At 41.9% G+C, this 24,293-nt stretch overlaps 1 protein-coding gene across 1 annotated transcript in view; it reads left to right on the top strand.

Moving 5' to 3' along the window:
• KIAA0319 (KIAA0319 ortholog) overlaps positions 1-24,293 on the top strand; it is a 78,282-nt gene that overhangs the window by 41,371 nt on the left and 12,618 nt on the right. Inside the window, exons 8-17 of the mRNA XM_027128509.1 lie at positions 412-504; positions 1,795-1,927; positions 9,852-10,080; positions 14,356-14,479; positions 15,128-15,260; positions 16,283-16,431; positions 17,892-18,043; positions 19,688-19,826; positions 20,509-20,668; positions 23,893-24,035. Of these exons, the coding sequence (XP_026984310.1) occupies positions 412-504; positions 1,795-1,927; positions 9,852-10,080; positions 14,356-14,479; positions 15,128-15,260; positions 16,283-16,431; positions 17,892-18,043; positions 19,688-19,826; positions 20,509-20,668; positions 23,893-24,035 (1,455 nt within the window). The remainder of the gene's footprint in view (positions 1-411; positions 505-1,794; positions 1,928-9,851; positions 10,081-14,355; positions 14,480-15,127; positions 15,261-16,282; positions 16,432-17,891; positions 18,044-19,687; positions 19,827-20,508; positions 20,669-23,892; positions 24,036-24,293) is intronic.

The following is a 24,293-nucleotide window of genomic DNA, read 5'->3' as shown; positions in this document are numbered from 1 at the left end:
ACAGCTCCCCATTTTGCACATTCTGCCTGGTTATTCTTAGAGCTAAACGTGGTTGGCAGGGGTGGGGCCGGGGGGCGGGGCTTCAAAGAGTCAAGAGCCAGCTAATCGTAGGAGCTGGAACCCTACTCCATTGCTCCTCTCTTGCAGTTGCTGCTCAGGTTCTGTGACCAACCCCTTGCTTGTTATTACATGTGTTCATTGAGCCTGGGCTTTCATACAAAAATCTAAACCTGCAGACGTGCTCCTAAAGTGTATAGGGGGGTTCCAAAACATTACAAGTACTTTCCATAGTTGAGGCCTGCAGGATAAACACCTTCCGGACAGGATATTTATAACCAGTTTTTGAAAATCAGATGGTTTATTTGGGTGGTGACAACTTGGGCTCAGCCCGTGTCCTTTTTTCTGTCACAGCCAGAAGAGTCAACCTGCCTCCCGTGGCAGTTGTTTCTCCCGAGAGACAGGAGCTCACTCTGCCTCTGACGTCGGCCCTCATCGATGGCAGCCGTGGGTATCCAGCCATACTTCAGGGGGTTTTGCCCTCTGCACTATGAGACGTAATGGGAGGTCTCTATTGAGGCTGTGAGGACTTATGGGCTAACTCACCAATAGATGAGCATCTATCTGTATCTTCAAGTCCTTCAGCTCCTTTAGCACAACTTCTCTGTCTTAGGCTGAATTTCCCTTCAGTTATGTCTCATTTGTCTATGAAAAAATTCTTTAGGGTCTAGCTATTTGATCGGAATTAAAGCAGTTATTAAAGAATCTCCTTTCGATGTAGTATATGTGATGAGCAGTTAGAAATCACTTTTTAAAAAAAATTATTATCTATTTTATCTATTTTTTTTGGCTGCGTTGGGTCTTTGTTGCTGCGCACAGGCTTTCTCTAGTTACGGCGAGCGGGGGCTACTCTTTGTTGCAGTGCACAGGCTTCTCATTGTGGTGGCTTCTCTTGTTGTGGAGCCCGGGCTCCAGGCACGCAGCCTTCACTAGTTGTGGCACGAGGGCTCAGTAGTTGTGGCTCACGGACTTAGTTGCTCTGCGGCATGTGGGATCTTCCTGGACCATGTCCCCTGCACTGGCAGGTGGATTCTTAACCACTGCACCACCAGGAAAGTCCCTAAAGCCTGTTTTAAATGAAAATATTTACATGAGAAAATACATTCCATTTTGATTCCTCTAATTCAGTGCGATTTAGTCACAGGAAACTGTTCAGGATTATTAATCTGTTGCATGAACTTTTCTTTCCTTAAATGAATTAGATGAAACTGGCTCCCTTCCAGGTCTAAAATTCTGTGATTCTACTTAGTACATTTTGTTTGCTGTCTTTTAAAGTAGAAATAGGAGGTTTTCATGTAGGATACTACCTTTATCTGGATTTACACTTAATGATTAGGGTAGTAAAAGGTGTTTTGTAATTATATAAAAGCATCTCAATTCTTTATGAATCTGTCAGTTCAGATACCTATTTGAATTATCAGTAAGATATCGTGTGCTGTAGTTGAAGTGAGTTTAAAAAAAAAGCAGCAGTGTCTGTCACTTTGCTTTTTAAATTCACAACTGAATCGAAACACCCTCACTCAAATCTGGTGGAAACCCAGAAGAAAAATCATGATGATAATTTAGAAAGAAGAAGTAATCCTCCTTCTAACACATACTATATGGCCATTGAAATCTGTGCAATTATATAATTTCATATAAAATCAAATGTAAACCCCAATAATGTAAATTACAAAATTTATGTTTTAATATTCTTGTGTTTAATTCTATTTTTCATTTATTTGTCAATCTTTCTAGACAGTACAGATGATACTAAAATAGTGAGTTATCACTGGGAAGAAGTTAATGGGCCCTTCCAAGAGGAGAAGACCTCAGCTGATACCCCCGTCTTACATCTGTCTAACCTTGTTCCTGGAAACTATACTTTCAGGCAAGTGGGTTCGCTTTCCGGCACTGATAACTTGACTAGTTCTGATAGATGCCGATAGAACATTGTGCTGCTTTTCATTTTGATCAGGAGGCGGCAGATTTGGTTTCCTCTGGGGTTTTGGTTGTCAGCCACTTTGCACTCTGATACCATCATCAATAATATAAATTACAAGTGTGTATTTATTGGAAACCTTTGGATTTGGTTGTCAGGAATAGTATGGGATGGCATCTATTTTGCTGTGTTGAGATACGTGAAAGAAAGTTTCTCTCTTCAGAGTGAAAGTGAGGCACATTTATAGGATTTACCTGTTTCTTTATCTTTTTACAACTTTTAAAGATATAACTGAAATGTAATAAACTGAACATATTTAAGGTATAAAATTTGATGAGTTTTGACATTTGCATACACCTGTCAGACCATTGTCACATTCAAGATAATAAACATTTCCATCATCCCCAAAAGTTTTCTCATGCCCCTTTGCAATCCAAACCTCTCTCTATTCCTGTCCTTGGGCAACCACTGACCTGCTTTCCCCCACTTTAAAATATCTTGCACTTCCTAGAATTTCACATAAATGGAATTGTACAGTAGGTGCTCCTTTTTGCCTGGCTTCTTTCACTCAGCAAATGATTTTTGAAATTCATTCATGGTGTTGTCTCTATTGATAGTGTGTTCCTTTTCATTGCTGAGTACTATTCCAATGTATGGATATACCACAATTTATCCTTTCATCTAGTATGGACATTGGGTTGTTTATAACTTTGAACTGTTACAAATAAAGCTGCCATGAACATTTGTGTACAAGTCTGTGTGGACATGTATTTTCATTTCTGTGGAGTAAATACCCAGGAGTGGAAAGGCTACGTTCTACGGTGAGCTTATGTTTAACATTGTAAGAAATTGCCAAACTCTTTTCCAAAGTGGGTGTATTATTTTATATTCCCAGCTGTAGTGGATGAGAGTTCCAGAATCCACATCCTCACCAACACTTGGTGTAATCAGTCTTTTTAATTGTATCTAATTTGATGGGTGGTTGTATCTCATTACGGTTTTAACTTGCATTTTCCTGTTGACTAATGCTATTAAGCATATTTTAGGTGTTTACTGACCATTCATATAACTTCTTTTGTGAAGTCTCCATTCAGATCTTTTTCCTGTTTTAAAAATTACATCTTACTTAGTTGTAAGATTTTTATACATTCTGAAACAAGTTCTTTGTTTTATATATGTGTTGTGGATATTTCCCAGTATATGACATTTTGTTCTCTTAATGGTATCTTTTAAAGAGCAAAAGTTTTAAATTTTGATTGTCTAATTTATCAATTGTTTCTTTTATGTTTCATGCTTTTTGTGTTCTATCTAAGTAAACTTTGTTTAATCACAATATTGCAAAGATCCTGTTTTCTTTCTAAGTTTTATAGGTCTAGGTTTTATTTTTAGATCTGTGATCTGTTTTGAGTTATTTTTATGTATTGTGTGAGATTTTTGAATGTTAAATCATCCTTGCATTCATGGGATAAACCCTATTTGATCATGATATTCTTTTTGTTTGTTTGTTTGTTTGCGGTACGCGGGCCTCTCACTGTTGCGGCCTCTCCCGTTGCGGAGCACAGGCTCTGGACGCGCAGGCTCAGTGGCCATGGCTCACGGGCCCAGCCGCTCCACGGCATGTGGGATCTTCCCGGACCGGGGCACGAACCCGTGTCCCCTGCATCGGCAGGCGGACTCTCAACCACTGCGCCACCAGGGAAGCCCCCATGATATTCTTTTTATGTAGCATGGGATTCAACTTGATAATATTTTTGTCAGGATTTTTATGTCTGTCTTCATGAAAGATTTGGTCTGTGCCTTCTTCTCTCTTTCTCTCTCTCTGCATTGTCACAAGGTTTTGATATGAGGATTATACTGGCCTAATAAAACAAGTTGACCAGTGATCCATCCTCCTTTATTTTCTGAAATACTTATGAACAACTGGTGGTATTTCTTCCTTGAAAGTTTTATAGAATTCACCAGTAAAATCATCTGGGCCTGGAATTTTCTTTTGGGGAAAGTTTTGATAACAAATTCAATTTCTTTCATAGATGTAAGCCTATTTAGATTTTCTGTTTTTTTTTTAATTTTTCTTTTTTATTTTATTTTATTTTTATTTTATATTGGAGTATAGTTGATTAACGATGATGTGTTATCTGTTTTTTTCTTGTGTCAGTTTTTAGTAAGTTGTATTTTTCAAGAAATTCATCCATTCCTTCTCAATTATCATATTTTTTGGCATAAAGTTGTTCATAGTATTTTCATATTATCCTTTCATGTCTGTAGGATCTGTACTGATAACCTCTTTTTCATTTCCAATATTGGTGATTTGTGTTCTTTTTCTCTTGATAAGTCTAATTAAGGGGTTTGTTAATTTTATCTTCTCAAGGAACCCTAACTAGAACTGTTTTAATTATATTTGCCTGTTTTCTAATTTGTTCTTTTCTGCTCTTTACTGTTTCCTTACTTCTGTTTGCTTTTGATTTACTTTGTTCTTTTTCTTCTAACGTCTTAGAGTAGAATCTTGGTTCGTTCATATTAGAGCTTCCTTAAAAGCTTATAAATCTTTCACAGGTATAATTTTCCTCTCAGTGCTGCTTAGCTGCACCCCACACACTTTAGCTTATTATATTTTTAAGACCTCATATACTGCTTTAAGAATCTGGTGATTTCAGAGAAGGAGCCCGTACATATGTATTTATGAATCCTCAGAAGTCTAGCCAGCTTAAGAAACTCTCAAGCATCTGACTGGATTCATCTTTGACTACAAAGTCCACAGAGGTGCTCTAAAATGCTTTGGATTTTACACATGTTGTAAAAACTTCTGTTTTGGTTTATTGGAAATCTCAGCTTAAGAAGCAGTTTACTCCATTAGGATAGCTATTATTTAAAAAATGGAAAATAGCAAGTGTCGGTGAGGCTGTGGAGAAATGGGAATCCTTGTGCATTGCTGGTAGAGATGGAAAATGGTAGAGCTGCTGTGGAAAATAGCTCGGCAATTCCTCAAAAAGTTAAACATAGAATTGCCGTATCTGCAATCTCACTTTAGATATATACCTCAAAGAACTGAGAGCAGAGACTCAAATAGATGCTTGTACACTATCTTCGTCCATTCAGGCTACTATAACAAAAATAACCATAGACTGGGTGGCTTTTTTTTTTTTTTTAAGGTTTTTTTTTTTTTTAATATAAATTTATTTATTTATTTATTGGCTGTGTTGGGCCTTCGTTTCTGTGCCAGGACTTTCTCCAGTTGTGGCGAGCGGGGGCCACTCTTCATCACGGTGCTCTCACTGTCGCGGCCTCTCTTGTTGCGGAGCACAGGCTCCAGACGCGCAGGCTCAGTAGTTGTGGCTCACGGGCCCAGTTGCTCTGCAGCATGTGGGATCTTCCCAGACCAGGGCTCGAACCCGTGTCCCCTGCATTGGCAGGCAGACTCTCAACCACTGCGCCACCAGGGAAGCCCGACTGGGTGACTTTTAAATGACAGAAATTTATTTCTCATACCTCTGGAAGCTGGGAAGTCCAAGATCAAGGTGCTGGTAGATTTGGTGTCTGGTGAAGGCCCTCTTCACATGGTTTATAGACAGCCATCTTTTCACTGTGTCCTCACATGGTAGAAGGGGTAAGGGAGCTCTCTGAGGTCTCTTTTGTAAGAGTACAAATCCCATTCAGGAGGCCTCTGCCCTCATGACCTAATCACCCAGAAGGTCCCACCTCCAAATACCAGTTGCATTAGGGATTAGGTTTCAATATATGAGTTTTGGGGGAACAGAAAACATTCAGTCTATAGCATACTCCAATGTTAATAGAACAACACAAATGTCCGTCCACCAATGAATGAGTAAACAAAATGAGGTATGTACATACAAAGAAATATTATTCAGCCTTAAAAAATGAACTACTGAGACATGCTACAGCATGGATGAACTTTGAAGACATTTGGTTAACTGAATGAAGCCACTCACAAAAGGACAAATGTTGTATGATTCCACTTAGTTAAGGTGCCTAGAGTAGTCAACTTCATAGAGATAGAAAGCAGAATAGTGATTGCCATGGGGTGGTGGTAGAGGAGAAATGGGGAGTTAGTGTTTAATGGGTACAAAGTTTATGTTTGGGATGATGAAAAAGTTCTGGAGATGGATAGTGGTAATGGTTATACAATAATGTGAATGTACTTAATGCCACTGAATGGTGCACTTAAAAATGGTTAAAATGGTAAGTTATATGTACTTTACACCAATAAAAAAAAAAGAAATTTACCTAGCTCTGAAAGCTTATTTTATTATTGAGTGGATTTCTGGGAATCTATAGGCCTTGTAGGGGTAGAGTGAGTAGCCACATGGGGCATCCAGTGCTCATGTGTGGGGTTTTTTTTTTAAACTTTATTTTTTTAAGAGCAGTTTTAGGTTTACAATAAAATTGAAAGATATGGAAATTTCCCATATGTGCCCTGCTCCCCACGTGCTCAGTCTCCCTGTTATCAACATCACTCACCAGAATGGTTCATTTTTTACCAAGGATTAACCCACATTGACACATCATAACCACCAAAAGTCTATAGTTTACCTTAGGGTTCATTCTTGGTGTACATTCTATATGTTTGGGTAAATGTATCATGACGGATATCTATCATTATAGTATCATACAGAGTATTTTCACTGCCCTAAAAATCCTCTGTGCTCTGCCTATTCATCCCTCTCCTTTTCCCCCTCCTCTGGTAACAACTGACCTTTTTACTGTCTTCATAGTTTTGCCTCTTTCAGAGTATCATACAGTTGGAAGTATGCAGTAAGTGGCCTTCTCAGATTGGCTTCTTTCATGCAGTAATATGCATTTAAGATTTTTCCGTGTCTTTTTATGGCTTGATAGCTCATTTCTTTATAGTGGTGAGTAATATTTCATTGTCTGGGTGCACCAAAGTTTATTTATTCATTCACGTACTGAGGGACATCTTGCTTGCTTCCAAGTTTTGGCAATTGTCCATAAAGCTGCCATAAACATTCATGTGCAGATTTTTGTGTGGACAGAAGTTTTCAACCCCTTTGGGTAAATACCAAGAAGCATGATCGTATGGTAAGAGTATGCTTGGTTTTTTTGTGGTTTTTTTGGTGGCCTGTTTTGTGGCTTATTAAACATACATTGTACATTTGGTTTGGCCATTGAGGAGGAGAATGCATTTAAAAGTCAAAATAGAGTAGCTTTTGTTTGTTTATCCAAGGTAAAACTAGGTGGCCATTGTGGACGTGATTTCAGACATGTCTGTGTATTGCTGAGAACTTGAATTTTCTCAACTGTATGGGATCTAAGGACACCACCAGTCATTCTCAAAACAATATCTGCTAGCAGCTTCCAGCTGCAACCTTATTGTCTGAAAGTCATCATCTCTTATAGAGTATGTTCAGTTTTGTAAGAAATTGTCAAACTGTCTTCCAAAGTGGCCGCGCCATTCTGCACTCCCACCAGTAATGAATGAGAGTTCCTGTTGTTCCACATCCTCTCCAGCATTTGGTGTTGCCAGAGTTTCAGATTTTGGCCATAGTATAGGTGCGTAGCGGTATCTCGTTGTTGTTTCAATTTGCATTTCCCTGATACTGTATGATGTGGAGCATCTTTTCATATGCTTATCTGCCATATTCTTTGCTGAGTAGGTATTTATACTAGTTTGATCCCTGGTTGGGGAACTGATAAAAACATGTCGTGTATTTATGGTTAGTTTACCACACTGGCTGCCACAGCTTGATCCAGAAGAAATATAGGTTTCGAGAGACAAGTAACAATGCAGGTGTTTAAAAAAAATGGTATTTTCTTCTTATAATAAGAATAATGCATGTTTGCTATAAAAATAAAAAACAGAATTATCTAGAAGCAGAAAGAAGGAAATTAAACACCTCCCATAATTCCACTACCTAGGAATAAACATCCTTAAGAGTGTAGTACTAGGGAGACGCAAGAGGGAAGAGATGTGGGAACATATGTATATGTATAACTGATTCACTTTGTTATAAAGCAGAAACTAACACACCATTGTAAAGCAATTATACCCCAATAAAGATGTTAAAAACAAAATTAGCATGAGCACATGGCAAATAAAGAAAATAACATAAAAGAAAAAAAAAAGAGTATAGTACTTACATTTATGGTCCTTTTTCTATACACGTAAACTTAAAACTCTTTTCTTACTTGGATCAAAATGTATAAGATGTTTTACAAGCTACTTTCTATATTTTCTTCTAAAATTAAAAAAATTTTGTCTTTCCTGTTTACATTTTATCCTTCTAGAATTGACTGCATGTCTGCCGTGGTTAGATCCAATTTTATTGGTTCCCACGTGGATAATCAGTCTATTGTCCCATTACTGTTTATTGTCTAGTCTGTCCTTTCTCAATCTGCAAGACCACATCTCTTCTATATCAAATTGTCATATATGAGTGGATCTGATTTTGGATTCCCATTGATCATGGATATCTATGTCATTAAATATTCTGCAACATCATGTTTGATGCTGATACATTTTAGAAAATTAATTTAGCCCCATTATTCAACGTTTGGGGGAACATTCTTATAGTTAAATTTTGGAGTGCAAGTAAAATTTCTGGGTCAGAGGCCTGTGTGTGTTTAAGGAGTTTGATACATGTTGCCAAATTATTGTCTACTTCTTCTCTGAGGGTTTTGCTAAGGTAAACTTGTGGAAACTTTATGACATAAAAGTCTAAGGGGACTTCAGAAAAGTTATTTTTAAAAGTCTTTCTATAACACTTATTTATTGGGGTAAAATTTATATACAGTGAAATGCCACTTTATGAGGTTCTTTTGATTAATTTTAATTTAATGACTCTTTACCTGTCTCATGGAGACAGGCCTACTTTGTTTTTATGTTGTTGTTTGTTTGTTTTTTTTAACTCCCCAACCAGGGATCAAACCTGTGCCCCCTGCATTGGGAGCACGGAGTCTTAACCACTGGACCGCCAGGGAAGTCCCAAGGCAGGCCTACTGCTAACCCCATTTTACTAGGAAGAAATTCCCTTAGGGGCCCAGAATGTGTCCTGACTCAGCCTGGTTGAGGAGGAAGGACCTTAGGTGTTTGGTTTGCCATCAGAGCGAGAACTGGAGTTTGGACCCTGGTTGTATGGAGTATGTGGGATAGAGGCCCAGAATATGGGGGCCCCCTGTACAGGTACCTTACCTACAAATAAGGCCTGTGTTCTTTCCAGAGCTTCATTCTCATATTCCTATTTATACCTGTTACACATGCATTGCTGCTCCAAACTAAATCTTGGCCCCAGAAGAATGAAGTGACCTTATTTCACTGATCCAGTTGCCACATCACCAATGAGTTTACTACAGGAGGGTCAGTGCAGCTCTCTGTGTTGTTTGTGTAGGCAGAGTATCGTTTGTATTTCAAAGTGCTTAATCCTAAAATTGCTTTGCAAGGAGTATCCTGAAAACACTTCATATTAAGTCCTCTAGAAAAGAATGAGAAAATTAAAAAGCTTTGTAGCTGAAAGTTCAGGAGTGATTTGCTGTCTCTACATGCTCAGGCCTGCAGGCAGGACTTAAAGCGGATACACTTTGAGTGTCAGGTGGTAGAGAGAGGCTTCTGTGTTGGCTGAGGATGGTGTCTTCATCCAGCATCTCAGAGAATAATGAGAAACCCATACAAAATAAAACTCTATCATGTGAATATATTACTAGCTAAAAATAAAGTACATCAACAGAAACAAAGAAAAAATATAGCCTCAGGTCTCTGTTCTTTCCTCAGCTTCATCCTCAAATTTCTGTTTACACTGCTCTCAGTCTTTCTGAGAAATGTACCATAAGCAGACTAAATTGACCACTTGCCTTGAGATTTGTCATATTCGTGCAGTGTAATAGCTTCCTCTCCTTTTCACAGACTGACTGTTACAGACTCAGATGGAGCCATTAGCTCCACAACAGCAGCCCTGATAGTCAACAGTGCTGTGGACCATCCACCAGTTGCCAATGCGGGACCAAATCAGACCATAACTTTGCCCCAAAACTCCATCACTTTGAATGGAAACCAGAGCAGTGATGATCACCAGATTGTCCTCTATGAGTGGTCCCTGGGGCCCGGGAGTGAGAGCAAAGAGGTGGCCATGCAGGTGAGTTCTCCATCCTGCCTTCAGACTTTTATTTGTCTATCTGTGTGTTCATCTGTCCGTCCATCCATCCATCTATCTATCTATCTAAAATATTGGTACAGGGGGCAGCTAAATTCAGAAAATGTTTTATAAAGTTGTCTGATATATTACAACTAATAGAAGAACAGCTAAACTCACAAATCTTCCAAATTTATGTCACTTTCCTTCACCCACTCTATATAAGCCCAGGATAGCAACTAAGCAGCTCCTGTACAGACAACTTGAACTTGAGGTTAGTTTAGGAAAAGTCTGACCTAACATTTGCTACAGAAATATTATTTTAGTATTAGGATAAACCTTAGGAATAATCTAATCTAAACCTCATTATCAGAAAATTCCTTTTTATTTTGTTTCTCCCATTTTTAGAAACTGCATGTTACCTTTTCTGGATCCAGTGGGCTCTTGTTAAGATCTTTTTGTATTTACCTTTTGATTTGTTCAGATTGCGAATATATCTGTCTAAAGTCATAATAACCTTGAAACATTGCTGTATTTGTATGCATGAGTATGTGTTTGCTTATTCTACTTCTGGTGATGGCCAGCTTGTTTTTTTTTTTTTTTTTTTTTGCGGTACGCGGGCCTCTCACTGTTGTGGCCTCTCCCGTTGCGGAGCACAGGCTCTGGACGCGCAGGCTCAGCGGCCATGGCTCACGGGCCCAGCCGCTCCGCGGCATGTGGCATCTTCCCGGACCGGGGCACGAACCCGTGTCCTCTGCATCGGCAGGCAGATTCTCAACCACTGTGCCACCAGGGAAGCCAAGCTTGGTATTTTTGAAGTTATGTTATTATTTAAGAGTTTAATGGAAGAAAGATAGTACCTTACATTACCACCTTCCTCTTCTCCTTCAAACTCCATCTCACCAGTCCAAGACAAATTTCTCATTAGTGTTTATGGTGAAGTCAGACATTCCATGAAAACTGACCTACTTTACTTCTTGATATTTCTGGAAAGTGCTTTGTGATTATGATGAATTAAAAATGACTGGTTGGATGCATGGGTCTTGAAAGAGCCGTGAGTCCTCTAGATACCCTTGGAGAGCACTTGGTATAGAGTTCATCTCTACCTAAGAGTTGTGGCAGATGCTCTGTTTGCTTCTGTTAGGTTAAGAATTCGCATTTGGTGGGGTTTGGATACAAACAGGAAGATGGGTATTTTGTATTTTCTCAGTTAAAAAATATTCCAAATTTTCTTTCCCTAATTACTGGAAAGTATGTTCCCAGAGCTAATGCCCCAGTACATCCAAGTCTAATGAACATATATCCAAAGGAAGTCACTAGTGCTGGGCTGCAGACCTAGCCTCGCTGCTCTGAACACCTGCCCATCTGCTGCAGACACTCTTAGATTATCCACAGTAACAATGTCACTGCCTTGTGATTGACTGATAAGATGTCAAAAGGGGTGACGCTTTTTATGAATTGGGGCAATCGCAAAGATCAGCTCTGAAACCAGCCTCTCTTACACTAGTCTAAAAATCGCCAAGGCAAGCTGCAGAGGCTGTGCTTTGCACTGGGGAGGTCACTGAAGGTCACTGAAGCCTGTGCAGCTACCTGAATCCTATGGCTGCTTTGAGGGCTCTCAGGGAATTAGTCTGCTCACTTCTCATTTGCCACAAGATTCCTTTTTATTGTGTGCATAAGCATTCATGTAACCATATTAATTTTGAGGCACATATTACTAGGAAATTATACTTTATAGAGCTCTTTAGAAAAAAAGTACTTTGCTCTACTGAGTCATAGTAGGGAAAAGCCCTTTTTTTAAGTTCTTAAAATAATGCATTTCAAATTTCAGAAGTTCCCCTTGTGATAACATACTTGACTTTCTATCCATTTTTTTCCATTTTGCCACTAAAACTCTAAAACACACACACACACAGGGATTTCCCAGGTGACACAGTGGTTAAGAATCTGCCTGCCAATGCAGGGGACACGGGTTCGAGCCCTGGTCCAGGAAGATCCCACATGCCGCGGAGCAACTAAGCCCATGAGCCACAACTACTGAGCCTGCGCTCTGGAGCCTGCGAGCCACAACAACTGAAGCCTGCGCGCCTAGAGCCCCTGCTCCACAACAAGAGAAGCTACCGCAATGAGAAACCTGTGCACGGCAAGAAAGAGTAGCCCCCACTCACCACAACTAGAGAAAGCCTGCGCGCAGCAACAAAGACCCAACGCAGCCAAAAGTAAATAAATAAATAAATAAATAAAACAGATACATTTATCTTTAGACAATCTTGTGATCTGTGAAAATAAATAAATTATAATAGGACTTAAAAATCCTTTTCAGGATGCCATGAACTTCAAACATAGGCAATAACTGGAAATATTACCAACAACACAGCAGCAACAAAATGAAAGGGTATTAACCTGTAGGCAATAAGTAGCTAGCTACTATATACTCAATTGAAAAAATGCCTTATTGAAAAGTTTTGTTGTCCTAGCATTTAAAAAATTTATATTTACAGCAAGGACTTACTGTATAGCACAGGGAACTATATTCAATATCTTGTAATAACCTATAATGGAAAAGAATCTGAAAAAGAATATATATATATATATACACACATATATATATATAACTTAATCACTTTGCTCTACACCTGAAACATTTTAAATCAACTGTACTTCAGTAAACATTTTTAGAAAAGAAATACATGCAGGGCTTCCTTGGTGGCACAGTGGTTGAGAGTCCGCCTGCTGATGCAGGGGACACGGGTTCGTGCCCCGGTCCGGGAAGATCCCACATGCCACGGAGTGGCTGGGCCCGTGAGCCATGGCCGCTGAGCCTGCGCATCCGGAGCCTGTGCTCCGCAACGGAAGAGGCTGCGACAGTGAGAGGCCCACGTACCGTCAAAAAAAAAATATATATATATATATATATTTTTTAATTATTATTAAATTAAATTTATTTATTTATTTTTGGCTGCACTGGGTCTTTGTTGCTGCACGCGGGCTTTCTCTAGTTGCGGCGAGTGGGGGCTACTCTTCGTTGCGGTGCATGGGCTTCTCATTGCGGTGGCTCCTCTTGTTGCAGAGCACCGGCTCTAGGCACGCGGGCTTCAGTAGTTGTGGTACATGGGCTCAGTAGTTGTAGCTCACGGGCTCTAGAGCACAGGCTCAGTAGTTGTGGCTCACAGGCTTAGTTGCTCCGTGGCATGTGGGATCTTCCCAGACCAGGGCTCGAACCCGTGTCCCCTGCATTGGCAGGCGGATTCTTAACCATTGAGCCACCAAGGAAGCCCACAAAATTTATTTTTGATTATAAAAGTAATACATTAATTACTTCCTGTGGTTAAAAACACACAAACAGGGCCTCCCTGGTGGCACAGTGGTTGAGAGTCCGCCTGCCGACGCAGGGGACGCGGGTTCATGCCCCGGTCCTGGAGGATCCCATGTGCCGCGGAGCGGCTGGGCCCGTGAGCCATGGCTGCTGGGCCTGCGCATCCGGAGCCTGTGCTCTGCAGCGGGGGAGGCCACAACAGTGAGAGGCCCACGGTCCGCAAAAAAACCCCACAAAAAACAAAAAAAACACACAAAAAAACAAACAAACTCAAATTCTGATAAAGTGAAAATACACCTTGACCTCTTCCAAGTCCCTTTACTCAAGATAATTACTTTTATGAGTTTACTGTGTGTGCATACCGAATCTCCTCTATGTGTTTGCATACATGTGTATGTGCATGTAGCAAATATCTATCACGCTGTATCCATTGTTTCACAGCTTTCTTTTTTTGCTTCGTAATATGTCTTTGACATCTTTCCACTTTATTCTTTATAAATCTACTTTATTCTTTTAAACTTCTTTTTTTTCAACTAGCATCCCACAGTGTATTGTGGTGGGTTTGGCCATTCCCCTGTTGATGATTGTTTCCATTTTTTTTGGTGTCATAGGCAATGCCTCAGTCAGCACCTATGGGTGAGTCTCCATAATTACACACGTGGGCGTTTCTCTAGTGTAGATACTCAGTAGAAATGCTGGGTTGAAGAGCATGTTCTTTTAACATTTGAATGGATGCTGCCAGATTGGCTTCCAAAAAGGCCATATTAATTTATATTCTTTCAATAGCATCTGAGGATATACAGTGGACTTTAGATCCCATTTTCCTGGGACATGCACATTTTTTTTTAAAGCAGGATCTCCACATTTAGGAAAATCACTAGTTTTTCATTATGTCATGCTAATTACTTGTGCTTCTTTAATATTATTTTTTCTTTTTCATTTTTGTATTTGCTGTTACTTAGGGAGTAGAGACACCGTACCTTCATTTGTCTGCAATGAAGGAAGGAAATTATACATTTCAGCTGATGGTAACAGATTCTTCAAGGCAGCAATCCACAGCTGTGGTCACTGTGATTGTCCAACCTGGTAGGTGAGATGGGAAAGGGATTTAGCCCCAGAGATTAAAACAGAAATGACATCTGGGCTTCTGGGCTTCAGACCAGCCAAATTTGGTACAAATTCTCTAAATCTTTGAACTCTCAAGAAATCAGGGCTGCAGAGCTGAATCTTAATATCAAGGCAATTTGCTTTTGTGGTTCTGAATTATGTCCCGGCTGTGTCTCCAAACCATGGCATGAAGGACAAAATGAGAGCTATCTCCAGAGTCACTTTGGGCTCTGATGCCATGCCCCACTCTGCTGCAAAGCTCTAGGGCATTCTTGAGGAGGCTGGTAGTTATGTGTGGCTTGATACTCAGATGGCTTGTGGCCAGACATTGGGGAATTAACTACAGTTCCACTCCATGACTTTTAAGGTATTTTAAAGAAACCAAAGACGTACATATTAGGGAACAGTATTTCTTGCTGCCTGTAACCCCCATCTCAAACTTAGAATGTTTAACTCCTGGGTCAGCTAGGAGACTGCAGTGTTTCACCCCAGGATTCCCAAAGGACAGGGCATGCTCTAGTAGCTGCCTGAGCTGAATATGAGTAATTTGCTTAAATAAAGAAATCAGGGGATGGCAGACTTAATGCAAAGAGATAATATTTCTTCACACCGTTTCTATAATTCTAGAAGACAACAGGCCTCCGATGGCTGTCGCCGGCCCGGATCAGGAGCTGGTCTTCCCGGTGGAAAGCACCACCCTGGATGGGAGCAGAAGCAGTGATGACCACGGCATTGTTTTCTACCACTGGGAGCATGTCAGGTAGTCAGCCCATCTCATCACTGAGTGCTGGGTTCACCCCCTGGATGAGAGCTAACATTACCCCTGCTCTGGAGGTTCTACGTTAAACACTCAGCTTGAGCGTGTTGAGGAGTCAGTATTTAAGCACATTTCTAGAAGTGGCCAGGGAACTATTGTTTGGATTCTGTATCAGGTGTGGATGGACAAGATGGACATTCCTTGACAGTGGAGAGAGGTGGAGCTGGGGCAGGTGGACAGGGCAGTCTTGGTGTGAGGTGAGCTTCATGACAGAAGTGGTGCAGGGGAACCTGGGTGGGGTCCTCACGAGGCCCCCCAGTCTGCACTCACTCAAACCACGTGCAGTGACTGTAGACAACAGAAGTGCAGAGTTCAAGGGGATTCCTTTATCCTCTAACATTTTCTGTGCTGTACATGCTTAATCTCATGGAATCCTAGGTCATTTCTTAAGAGGTAAGTGATAATATTATTCCCATTTTAAAGATGAAGAAACTGAGGCTTGCAGAGTTGAGTCAGTCACAGGGTCTCTGGTTGCCCAGATAGTAAGAGCAAGAGCTGAGGCTCAATCCTGGGTCTTCCTGACTACAAAGCCCACGATCTTCACGACTCCGCTGTATTGAATAATTCCTCTTGAGCCAGGAGATCAATTACCTGGCTTGCTCTCTCCTCCTCCACACTCTCTCGAAAGATAACTGAGGATTTCAGCTGATTTTATTCAAAGGAGAAACAGGAATAGTTTATAAGGCTCCATTCTGATCATTTCACTGACAGTTCAATTTAAAAAAACAGAAGACTCCAAAATCCTCTTCCCAGGAATCCAGCAGCCTCTGTCTGAAATAGGCTTTAACTTGTGGCTCTTACATAGAACTAGAGAATCTAAATGAATACAAAATTATCTTAGAATTCTCTAGATGGTATATATTATTGCTGTGAAAAGAAGCATTTATAAGGACACAAGCAACATACCTACCGTCGTCGGAATCCCATGCCCCCTGCCTTTTGTTAATGACTGTCCTGTTTCACAGAGGCCCCAGCGCAGTGGAGATGGAAAACATCGACAAAGCTATAGCCACAGTAAGCGGTCTTCAGGTGGGTACCTACCACTTCCGTTTAGCGGTGAAAGACCAGCAGGGACTAAGCAGCACGACCACCCTCAGCGTTACCGTGAGGAAGGGTGAGTCAAGGCAGAGGGCAGGTGGATCTGCCAGTGGAGGAGGTTGGACCCCTTCCGCTCTTCAGTCTCACAGACCCTAAGCCAGGCCATGGTTATCCAGAAACGTTAGTGTTTGCTTATTGGCTATAGCAGATACCGAACTCTGCTTGGCCAAGCAAAGGTCACTCTTCTTCCGTCCACGTGCACAGCATTTCCTTTTGTTTGTGGAGTGTGTGTCCTAATAGCTTCATTCTCCTTCTGACTACTGGCAACTAAAGCCCCATGTCCTAGTGACCACATGATGCTTTGCTTTCCCTCTTCCTTGGAAATCTAAGAGCAGAGATGGTTTCAAATTCCCTGTTGTTTCTTAATATGAAATGTGTGGTCCAATCTATGACATCCTGCTTTATGTACTTGTCTCTTTTTTCTTTTCCATTTGACCATGATCTGGTTGAAGACCTTTGTTTCAGATATTTCTGTCTCTTCCACGTGGCACAGTGCTAGACTCATGGCAAATCAAAGATGTTGGTTACTTCAGTGAATGAATAAATGATTATGATGTATTGAAGATCAGAGGTGTAAAAGAGCATGGCTGGATGGTAAAATCCATTCACCAGTATTATGGACCAGCAAGAGTGTCAGTTCATTGGGGAGGGTGGCTGAGACAAAGGCAGAAGCTCAGCCTTGAGGTATTGTATGTGTCAAGTGTCATGCTGAGGAATTTGGACTTTATTTGCTGGGCAGTTGGGAAAGGATGAAACAATTTTATCAGCACAGTGACATCGATTTGAGTTTTTTTCAAACGTTTTATTATGGAAGTTTTCAGCCATATATAATAGTAGAGAAAGTATGGGGACATGTGCATAAAAGGGGGTGGTTGTCTTAAGTTCCAGTTTTGAAGCTCGATAGGGTCTAGATATTGTTTTTTATAGAAGGATTTTTGGGCTTACTCAATTTACTGCCAGTCTATTTCTATTCTTTCTAGCCTTTCCCTGTATGGACAATGGAATTAAGCCTCCTCAGTGCCAGATTCTCCCCACTGCCCTGAATCCTCCCTCTTCAATTTACTTAGACAAGCAAGATTTGGTACTGTTAGAAATGAAAATATTTCTGTGGCCAGATAGTGTGGACCAGTACAAAATAATCCATAGCATATTTTAAACCAAAATATTTTCATTTTCCAGACCCCAAACATAAGTAAGATCATGATTTCTCTTTTTTAAAAAGAGAAAAAACTGTAATGATAATAGAAAACTGTCCAGCGTATAGGCTGCCAAATCACAACTAGCTAAGGGCAAAGAGAACTTTAAGAAAGTCTGTATGTTATCTAATGGGTATTTGGGGCAGGAAGTGATGCTTTTTGGATATTTTAAATCTACATGTCTGCAACATGGAATAGTCATGGATAGTTTGTGATACACTTCTATCACAAGTGTTTTAAATCAATTTTTTTGCTTTCATTTTTGCTATATTTGACTTAGAAAATAATAGTCCTCCCAGAGCCCAGGCTGGTGGCAGACATGTTCTTGTGCTTCCCAATAACTCCATTACTTTGGATGGTTCAAGGTCTACTGATGACCAAGGAATTGTGTCCTATCTGTGGATCCGGGACGGCCAGAGTCCAGCAGCTGGAGTGAGTACTTGAAGAGAATTGCCCCTGGACCACTAATCATTACGTCATATTAGTTTGCTAGGGCTACATAACAAAATAGCATAGACGGGGTGACTTAAACAACAGATATTTGTGTTCTTCCAGTTCTGGAAGCTGCAAAGTCGAAGATCAAGGTGCTAGCCAGTTTGGTTCCAGATGAGAGCTCTCTTCCTGGTTCTCAGACAGCTGCCTTCTTGCTGTGTCCTCACAGGGGTGGGGCGGGGGTTGGGTGTGGCAGGAGAGAGAGAGGAGAGAGGGGAGGGGAGGGGGAGAGAGAGGGCTCTTGGGTGTTTCTTCTTATAAGGACACTAATCCTATGGGATCAGGACCCCACCCTATGACCTCATTTAACCTTAATTACCTCTTAATAGACCTTATCTCAAATAGAGCCACACTGGGGGATTAGGGCTTCAGCAGATGAGGGAACACAGTTAACTCCATAGCAATGTCTCTGTTATGACCTCATCTCCCTTTCCATGGTCCCCACTAAGGTGTTTATGCTTCTAGGTTTCTTCTGAGGGCTGGAGGCAGCAGGCTGCTGTTCAGTTTAAACAAATCTGAAGTCCCTTCCGACTTTTTCCTTGCCCAGACTTTGCGTAGGGTCAGAAACCATAGCCTGGAGGGACTCTGAAACCATGTCTTCTCATGGGACTCATTCTGCTCCTTAGCTTCCCCATTGTTCCTATTTTGGTCCAAATGGATTCTTTCCTTTTCCTCAACATTGTACCAGATAGGTCAATAGATCGAGGATTGCTATTCCCATTTCCTAAGTACAGAGAATGAGATGCAGGGATGGAAAGAGACTTGGCCAAAGTCAACTAACTCATCCTTAGTCAAACCAGATAGACCTAGGTTTTTAGCTCCTGGCAGGCCTTTTTCCCCATTAGATCACTCTGCCTCTTAGGCTGTAAATTTAGGTACATCTTCATTCCTCCTGTTGGTAAGGACTTGAGAGATGCAGATTTACTCTTGGAGATGTACTGAAGGAGTGGTCCCAGGGAAAGAACTGAAAATGCTTTCTAATTTCTAAAGTAACTCTGGAATGAATACTGTTCAGCCAGATGGTGGGTTAGCCTCTAAGTGTAATTATAACAGCTGTCTGATCAGAGCCCTTGTTACCACCCTCTTCTGTTAGCAAGTTCAGAGAGAGGGTCTGGGAGATTCTTCTCGAATTCTTTGAGCAGAGATGTTGCTACTCAGGCTCTTGGGTCATTTGAGAAGGTGAACCTGATACACCATGAGGAAACCCAAGATGAGAGCATTGTAAAACTATCTTTAAAAATAAGACCCAGAAAGCTCTTCAAAGAGAGTGCTTCACCCTCCAGGTCTCTGCCCTAATTTCGGTGGTTTCCCCCTCTGTAGGGTGGAATTTGGTAATTCCTAGAGAGCCCTTGGGAAGCAGCTCAGCTCACAAAGTCCTGTCTGAGGATTGTGCCTCCTGGTGCTTTAAAAGTGGGAGAGACGCTGAGGATTACCCGGACCTTCACTAACCCACCACCTTGCTTCCTGTTCACCCTGCCCCTTAGAATCATGCATGTGTGACAAAGACGGGACCCCGAGGTTTGGGATCAACAGAGGCCCAGGTTGGGAGCTGACTATTGAATCATGAACTGGGTTATTTCTCAGGATGTCATGGATGGCTCTGACCACAGCACGGCCCTGCAGCTCACCAACCTGGTGGAGGGGGTCTACACTTTCCACCTGCGAGTCACTGACAGTCAGGGCGCCTCGGACATGGACACTGCCACCGTGGAAGTGCGGCCAGGTGCGCTCACAGGCTTCCGGGCCTGGGTTTATGGGGCTGGTCCGTGAGCGGGGGCCGGGGGGAGAGGTCAGCCTTTGGGGCTCCTTGCAGGTGACAGTGGAACCCGGTGTGGGAAGCTGGGCCCACTTGGAGGTTTCCTCTGCCTGTGGTTATCTATCCCCAAACAGATCCAGCCTCCTAACTCATTAGGGAGAATTGGGTCTGGCAGCAGGACTCCCTGGTCACTTTGGTTTTCCTGCCAGAAGACAAAGACCTAATGTGAGGTGGACACGAGGCCTTCATTCCTGGGAGTGCGGAGAGGGCAGCTCCAGCAAGGTGGCCACACCGACCCCCGGCATAAACTGGGCCGGGCCCGCAGTGCTCGGAGACATAGTTCTCTTACCAGGCCCGAGGAGGTGTGTGAGGTCCCAGAATTTCACGTGAGCCCAGAGGCAGATTAGTCACACCTCCTTATCATCTGGAGAAAAATGAATAGACAGCAAGCTGATATAAAAGAAGGAAGAAGTACTCTCGGATAGTGGCCCCCGTGGTACTTGGAAGAATTGACCTGAGCCCTAGAACCTAAGCGTAGAAATCACACAGGGGTCATTTAAAGCTCTTTAACTATTACACAGGCCTTGCTCCTCCTATTATCAAGCCTGGGGTTTCCAGGTGGAAAGCCCGTGTCTTCTCATTTCCCCAGACCCGAAGAAGAGCGGCCTGGTGGAGCTGATCCTGCAGGTTGGCGTTGGGCAGCTGACGGAACAGCAGAAGGACACCCTTGTGAGGCAGCTGGCGGTGCTGCTGAATGTGCTGGACTCAGACATCAAGGTTCAGAAGATTCAGGCCCTCTCGGATCTCAGGTAAGATCCGCACCGTCCAGCCTGAAGCTCGTCATTTCCTCTCGTTCTCTGTCTTTGCACGCATATTTATCCCATGCATATTCTTTTTTTTTCCTCAAAGGGAAGCAGTAAGGACAACATCATTATAGGTCCTTCCCACAAGTCTCGGTAAATGTTTGTTGATTGAGAATGTTCTGAAGGAAGGCATAGGGAACGTCAGAGGGAGCTGGGTTTTAGTTCTGGTATCATCGGAGGGCGTGCGCATGGTCTGGGGCACGCACGGGGGATGCCTCACAGCCAGGCTTCATCCCTGCCCCGTGTTTAGGGGCTGAGACTTCTCTCAGTGTGAGAGGATTATGGGTTACCATTGCTGTCTTCTGAGGGTCTATAAGGTTCAACCTCTTCCTTGATTTCTTATAAGATTTACAATTTTAATTGAGTTTTTAAAAAACTCTTATCCAACTTATGAACAGGGAAGTGGGATGGGGAGAGAGAGAGAGAGAGACAGAATATGGGAATAAAAACCTACTATTCATAGTAAATCCATCTGCCAGTTATTGTCAGCTGTTCTGTTTAGGTTTGCTTTTCAGATAACTGAAATTTACTTAGAAAAATAATAAATTAAAAATACTAGTTATTTTTTTACGGAACTCTTTCAAAAATGGATCATACATTTCCCTTTCTTGTATCAAACACTGAACCGAACACATCTGAAAATCAATAAAACCAAAAGTTGTTTCTTTTTTTTTTTTTAATAAATTTATTTATTTATTTTTGGCTGTGTTGGGTCTTCGTTTCTGTGTGAGGGCTTTCTCTAGTTGCGGCAAGCGGGGGCCACTCTTCATCGCGGTGCACGGGCCTCTCCCGTTGCGGAGCACAGGCTCCAGATGCGCAGGCTCAGTAGTGTGGCTCATGGGCCCAGTTGCTCCGCGGCATGTGGGATCTTCCCAGACCAGGGCTCGAACCTGTGTTCCCTGCACTGGCAGGCAGATTCTCAACCACTGCACCACCAGGGAAGCCCCAAAAGTTGTTTCTTTGAAAGATCAACAAAATCGATAAAGCTTTAGCTAGAATGACCAAGAAAAAGAGAGAAGACTCAAACTGCTGAAATCTGGAATGAAAAGGGATATCACTACCAACCTTATAGAAATGAAAAGGATTATATGAAAAGGAATTAGTTAAGATGAGGTCATACTGGAGTAGGGTGGACCCTTAATCCAACATTACTGTGTCCTTATAAGAAAAGAGACACAGAGACAGACACACAGAGAACCTGCCATGTGATACTGGAGGTAGAGACTGGAGTGATGTGTCTACAAGCCACAGAACGCCAAGGATTGCCAGCAACAGCAGAAGCTAAGAGAAAGGCATGGAGCAGATTCTCCCCTAGAGCCTTCAGAGAGGATGGTCCTACCAACACCTTGATTTTGGAATTCTAGCCTCTAACACTGTGGGAGAATAAATTTCTGTTGTGTTAAGCCACCCAGTTTGTGGTACATTTTTATGGCAACATTTGGAAACTAATACAGATTTGAATAAAATCTCTCCAAAGAAAATATACAAATGCCAATAAGCACGTGAAAAGATGCTCAGCATCACTAGCTATTAGGGAAATGCAAATCAAAATCACATTGAGATACCACTTCACACCCACCAGGATGGCTGTAATCCAGAAGACAGACCATAACAAATGTTGGCAAGTATATGGAAAAATTGGAACACTCATACGTAGCTGGTGGGAATGTAAATGGTGTAGCCACTGGGGAAAATAGTTTGTCAGTTCCTCAAAGTGCTAAATGTAGAGCTACCATATGACCCAGTAATTCTGCTCCTGGGTATATACCCAAGAGAAATGATAAACATATGTCCATACGAAATCTGGCACGTGGGAGACTCAAGAGGGAGGAGATATGGGGATATATGTATATGTGTAGCTGATTCACTTTGTGATACAGCAGAAACTAACACACCATTGTAAAGCAAGTATACTCCAATAAAGATGTTAAAAAAAAAAAAAGAAATCTGGCACGTGAACATTCACAGTGGCATTATTCATATAGCCAAAAAGTAGATACAATCCAAATGTCATCGACTGATGAGTGGATAAATAAAATGAGATATATTCATACAATGGAATAATATTTGGCAATTCAAAGGAGGGGGAAATACTGATATATGCTGCAACTTGGATGAGCTTTGAAAACATTATGCTAAATGAAAGAAGCCAGATGTGAAATGCCTCATGTATATTCCATTTATATCAAAAGCCCAGAATAATTAAACCTACAGAGACAGAAAAGTAGATTAGTGTTTGGCAGGAGCTGAGGGGCGGCATGGGGGCGGCTCTTAGTGGGTGTGGAGTTTCTGTGATGATGGAAATGTTCTGGAATTATTTATTTATTTTTATACTTATTTTTGGCTGTGTTGGTTCTTCGTTTCTGTGCTAGGGCTTTCTCTAGTTGCTGCAAGTGGGGGCCACTCTTCATCGCGGTGCACGGGTCTCTTCACTATTGCGGCCTCTCTTGTTGCGGAGCACAGGCTCCAGACGCGCAGGCTCAGTAGTTGTGGCTCACGGGCCTAGTTGCTCCGCGACATGTGGGATCCTCCCAGACCAGGGCTCGAACCCGTGTCCCCTGCATTAGCAGGCAGATTCTCAACCACTGTGCCACCAGGGAAGCCCATGTTCTGGAATTAGATGGTGGTGTTGGTTGCACAACTTTGTGAATATACCGAAGGCCACTGAATTGTACACTTCAGAAGGGTGACTTTTGGGAGTTCCCTGGTGGCCTAGTGGTTAGGATTCTGGGCTTTCACTGCCTTGGCCCCAGGTTCAATCACTGGTCTGGGAACTGAGATCCTGCAAGCTGCACAGCACCGCCAAAAAAAAAAAAAAAAAAAAAGGTGGCTTTTTATTGTAAGTGTATTATATCTCAACAAAAAGGTAAAAATGAAGATGTGTCTGAAAGTTCTTATTCTGTGTGTGATTATGTCTGTTTGCACACACACGTACATTGCTCCTTTTATCCAAAGGTCTATCAGCTGAACTCTGGGACCAAAGAGCCTTTATTTGTGAATAGAAACCGATCAATCCCTTGACCCTCAGAATACACCCCTATGTCCTTGCCAAGTGGCAGAGCTGTGGCCGTCTGTCTTCTCAGCCCCACAGGTCAGATGGCTGGAGTGGATGTGTCACATTGGTCACTGCATAACCGTGTGGCTGGCCTCTCTCTCTGTCTCCTCTGCAGCACCGTGATTGTGTTTTATGTACAGACTGGGCCACCTTTCAAGGTCCTTAAAGCTGCGGAAGTGGCCCGAAATCTGCACAGGCGGCTCTCAAAGGAAAAGGCTGATTTCTTGCTTTTCAAAGTCTTGAGGATTGACACAGCAGGTATGTCCCCATCAGAAATATTCTTTTTTATTTTTAGTTTTAAAGTTCAAGTAATGTAAATACCTAATTGTTGTATATTCAGAATTGGATTCCACTGGACTAGACATCCCATCCAATTAAATGCAATGGGAGTCTTATAGAAACATAATTATCCAGGTTAAAGGAAAAGATTTTTCGGAGAAGGTGAAATATGATTTGGTTCCTATATGGTGGGACAGTAGCCAGGTCTCATAGTCTGTTTTTTTTTTTTTTTTTTTT

Source organism: Aethalodelphis obliquidens, unplaced genomic scaffold, assembly GCF_003676395.1.
Source record: "Aethalodelphis obliquidens isolate GAN/ISIS:26980383/991018 unplaced genomic scaffold, ASM367639v1 scaffold34, whole genome shotgun sequence".
Classification (NCBI taxonomy): domain Eukaryota; kingdom Metazoa; phylum Chordata; class Mammalia; order Artiodactyla; family Delphinidae; genus Aethalodelphis; species Aethalodelphis obliquidens.
The sequence above is the reverse complement of the archived record's forward strand: the minus strand, read 5'-3'. Positions and strand labels throughout refer to the sequence as shown.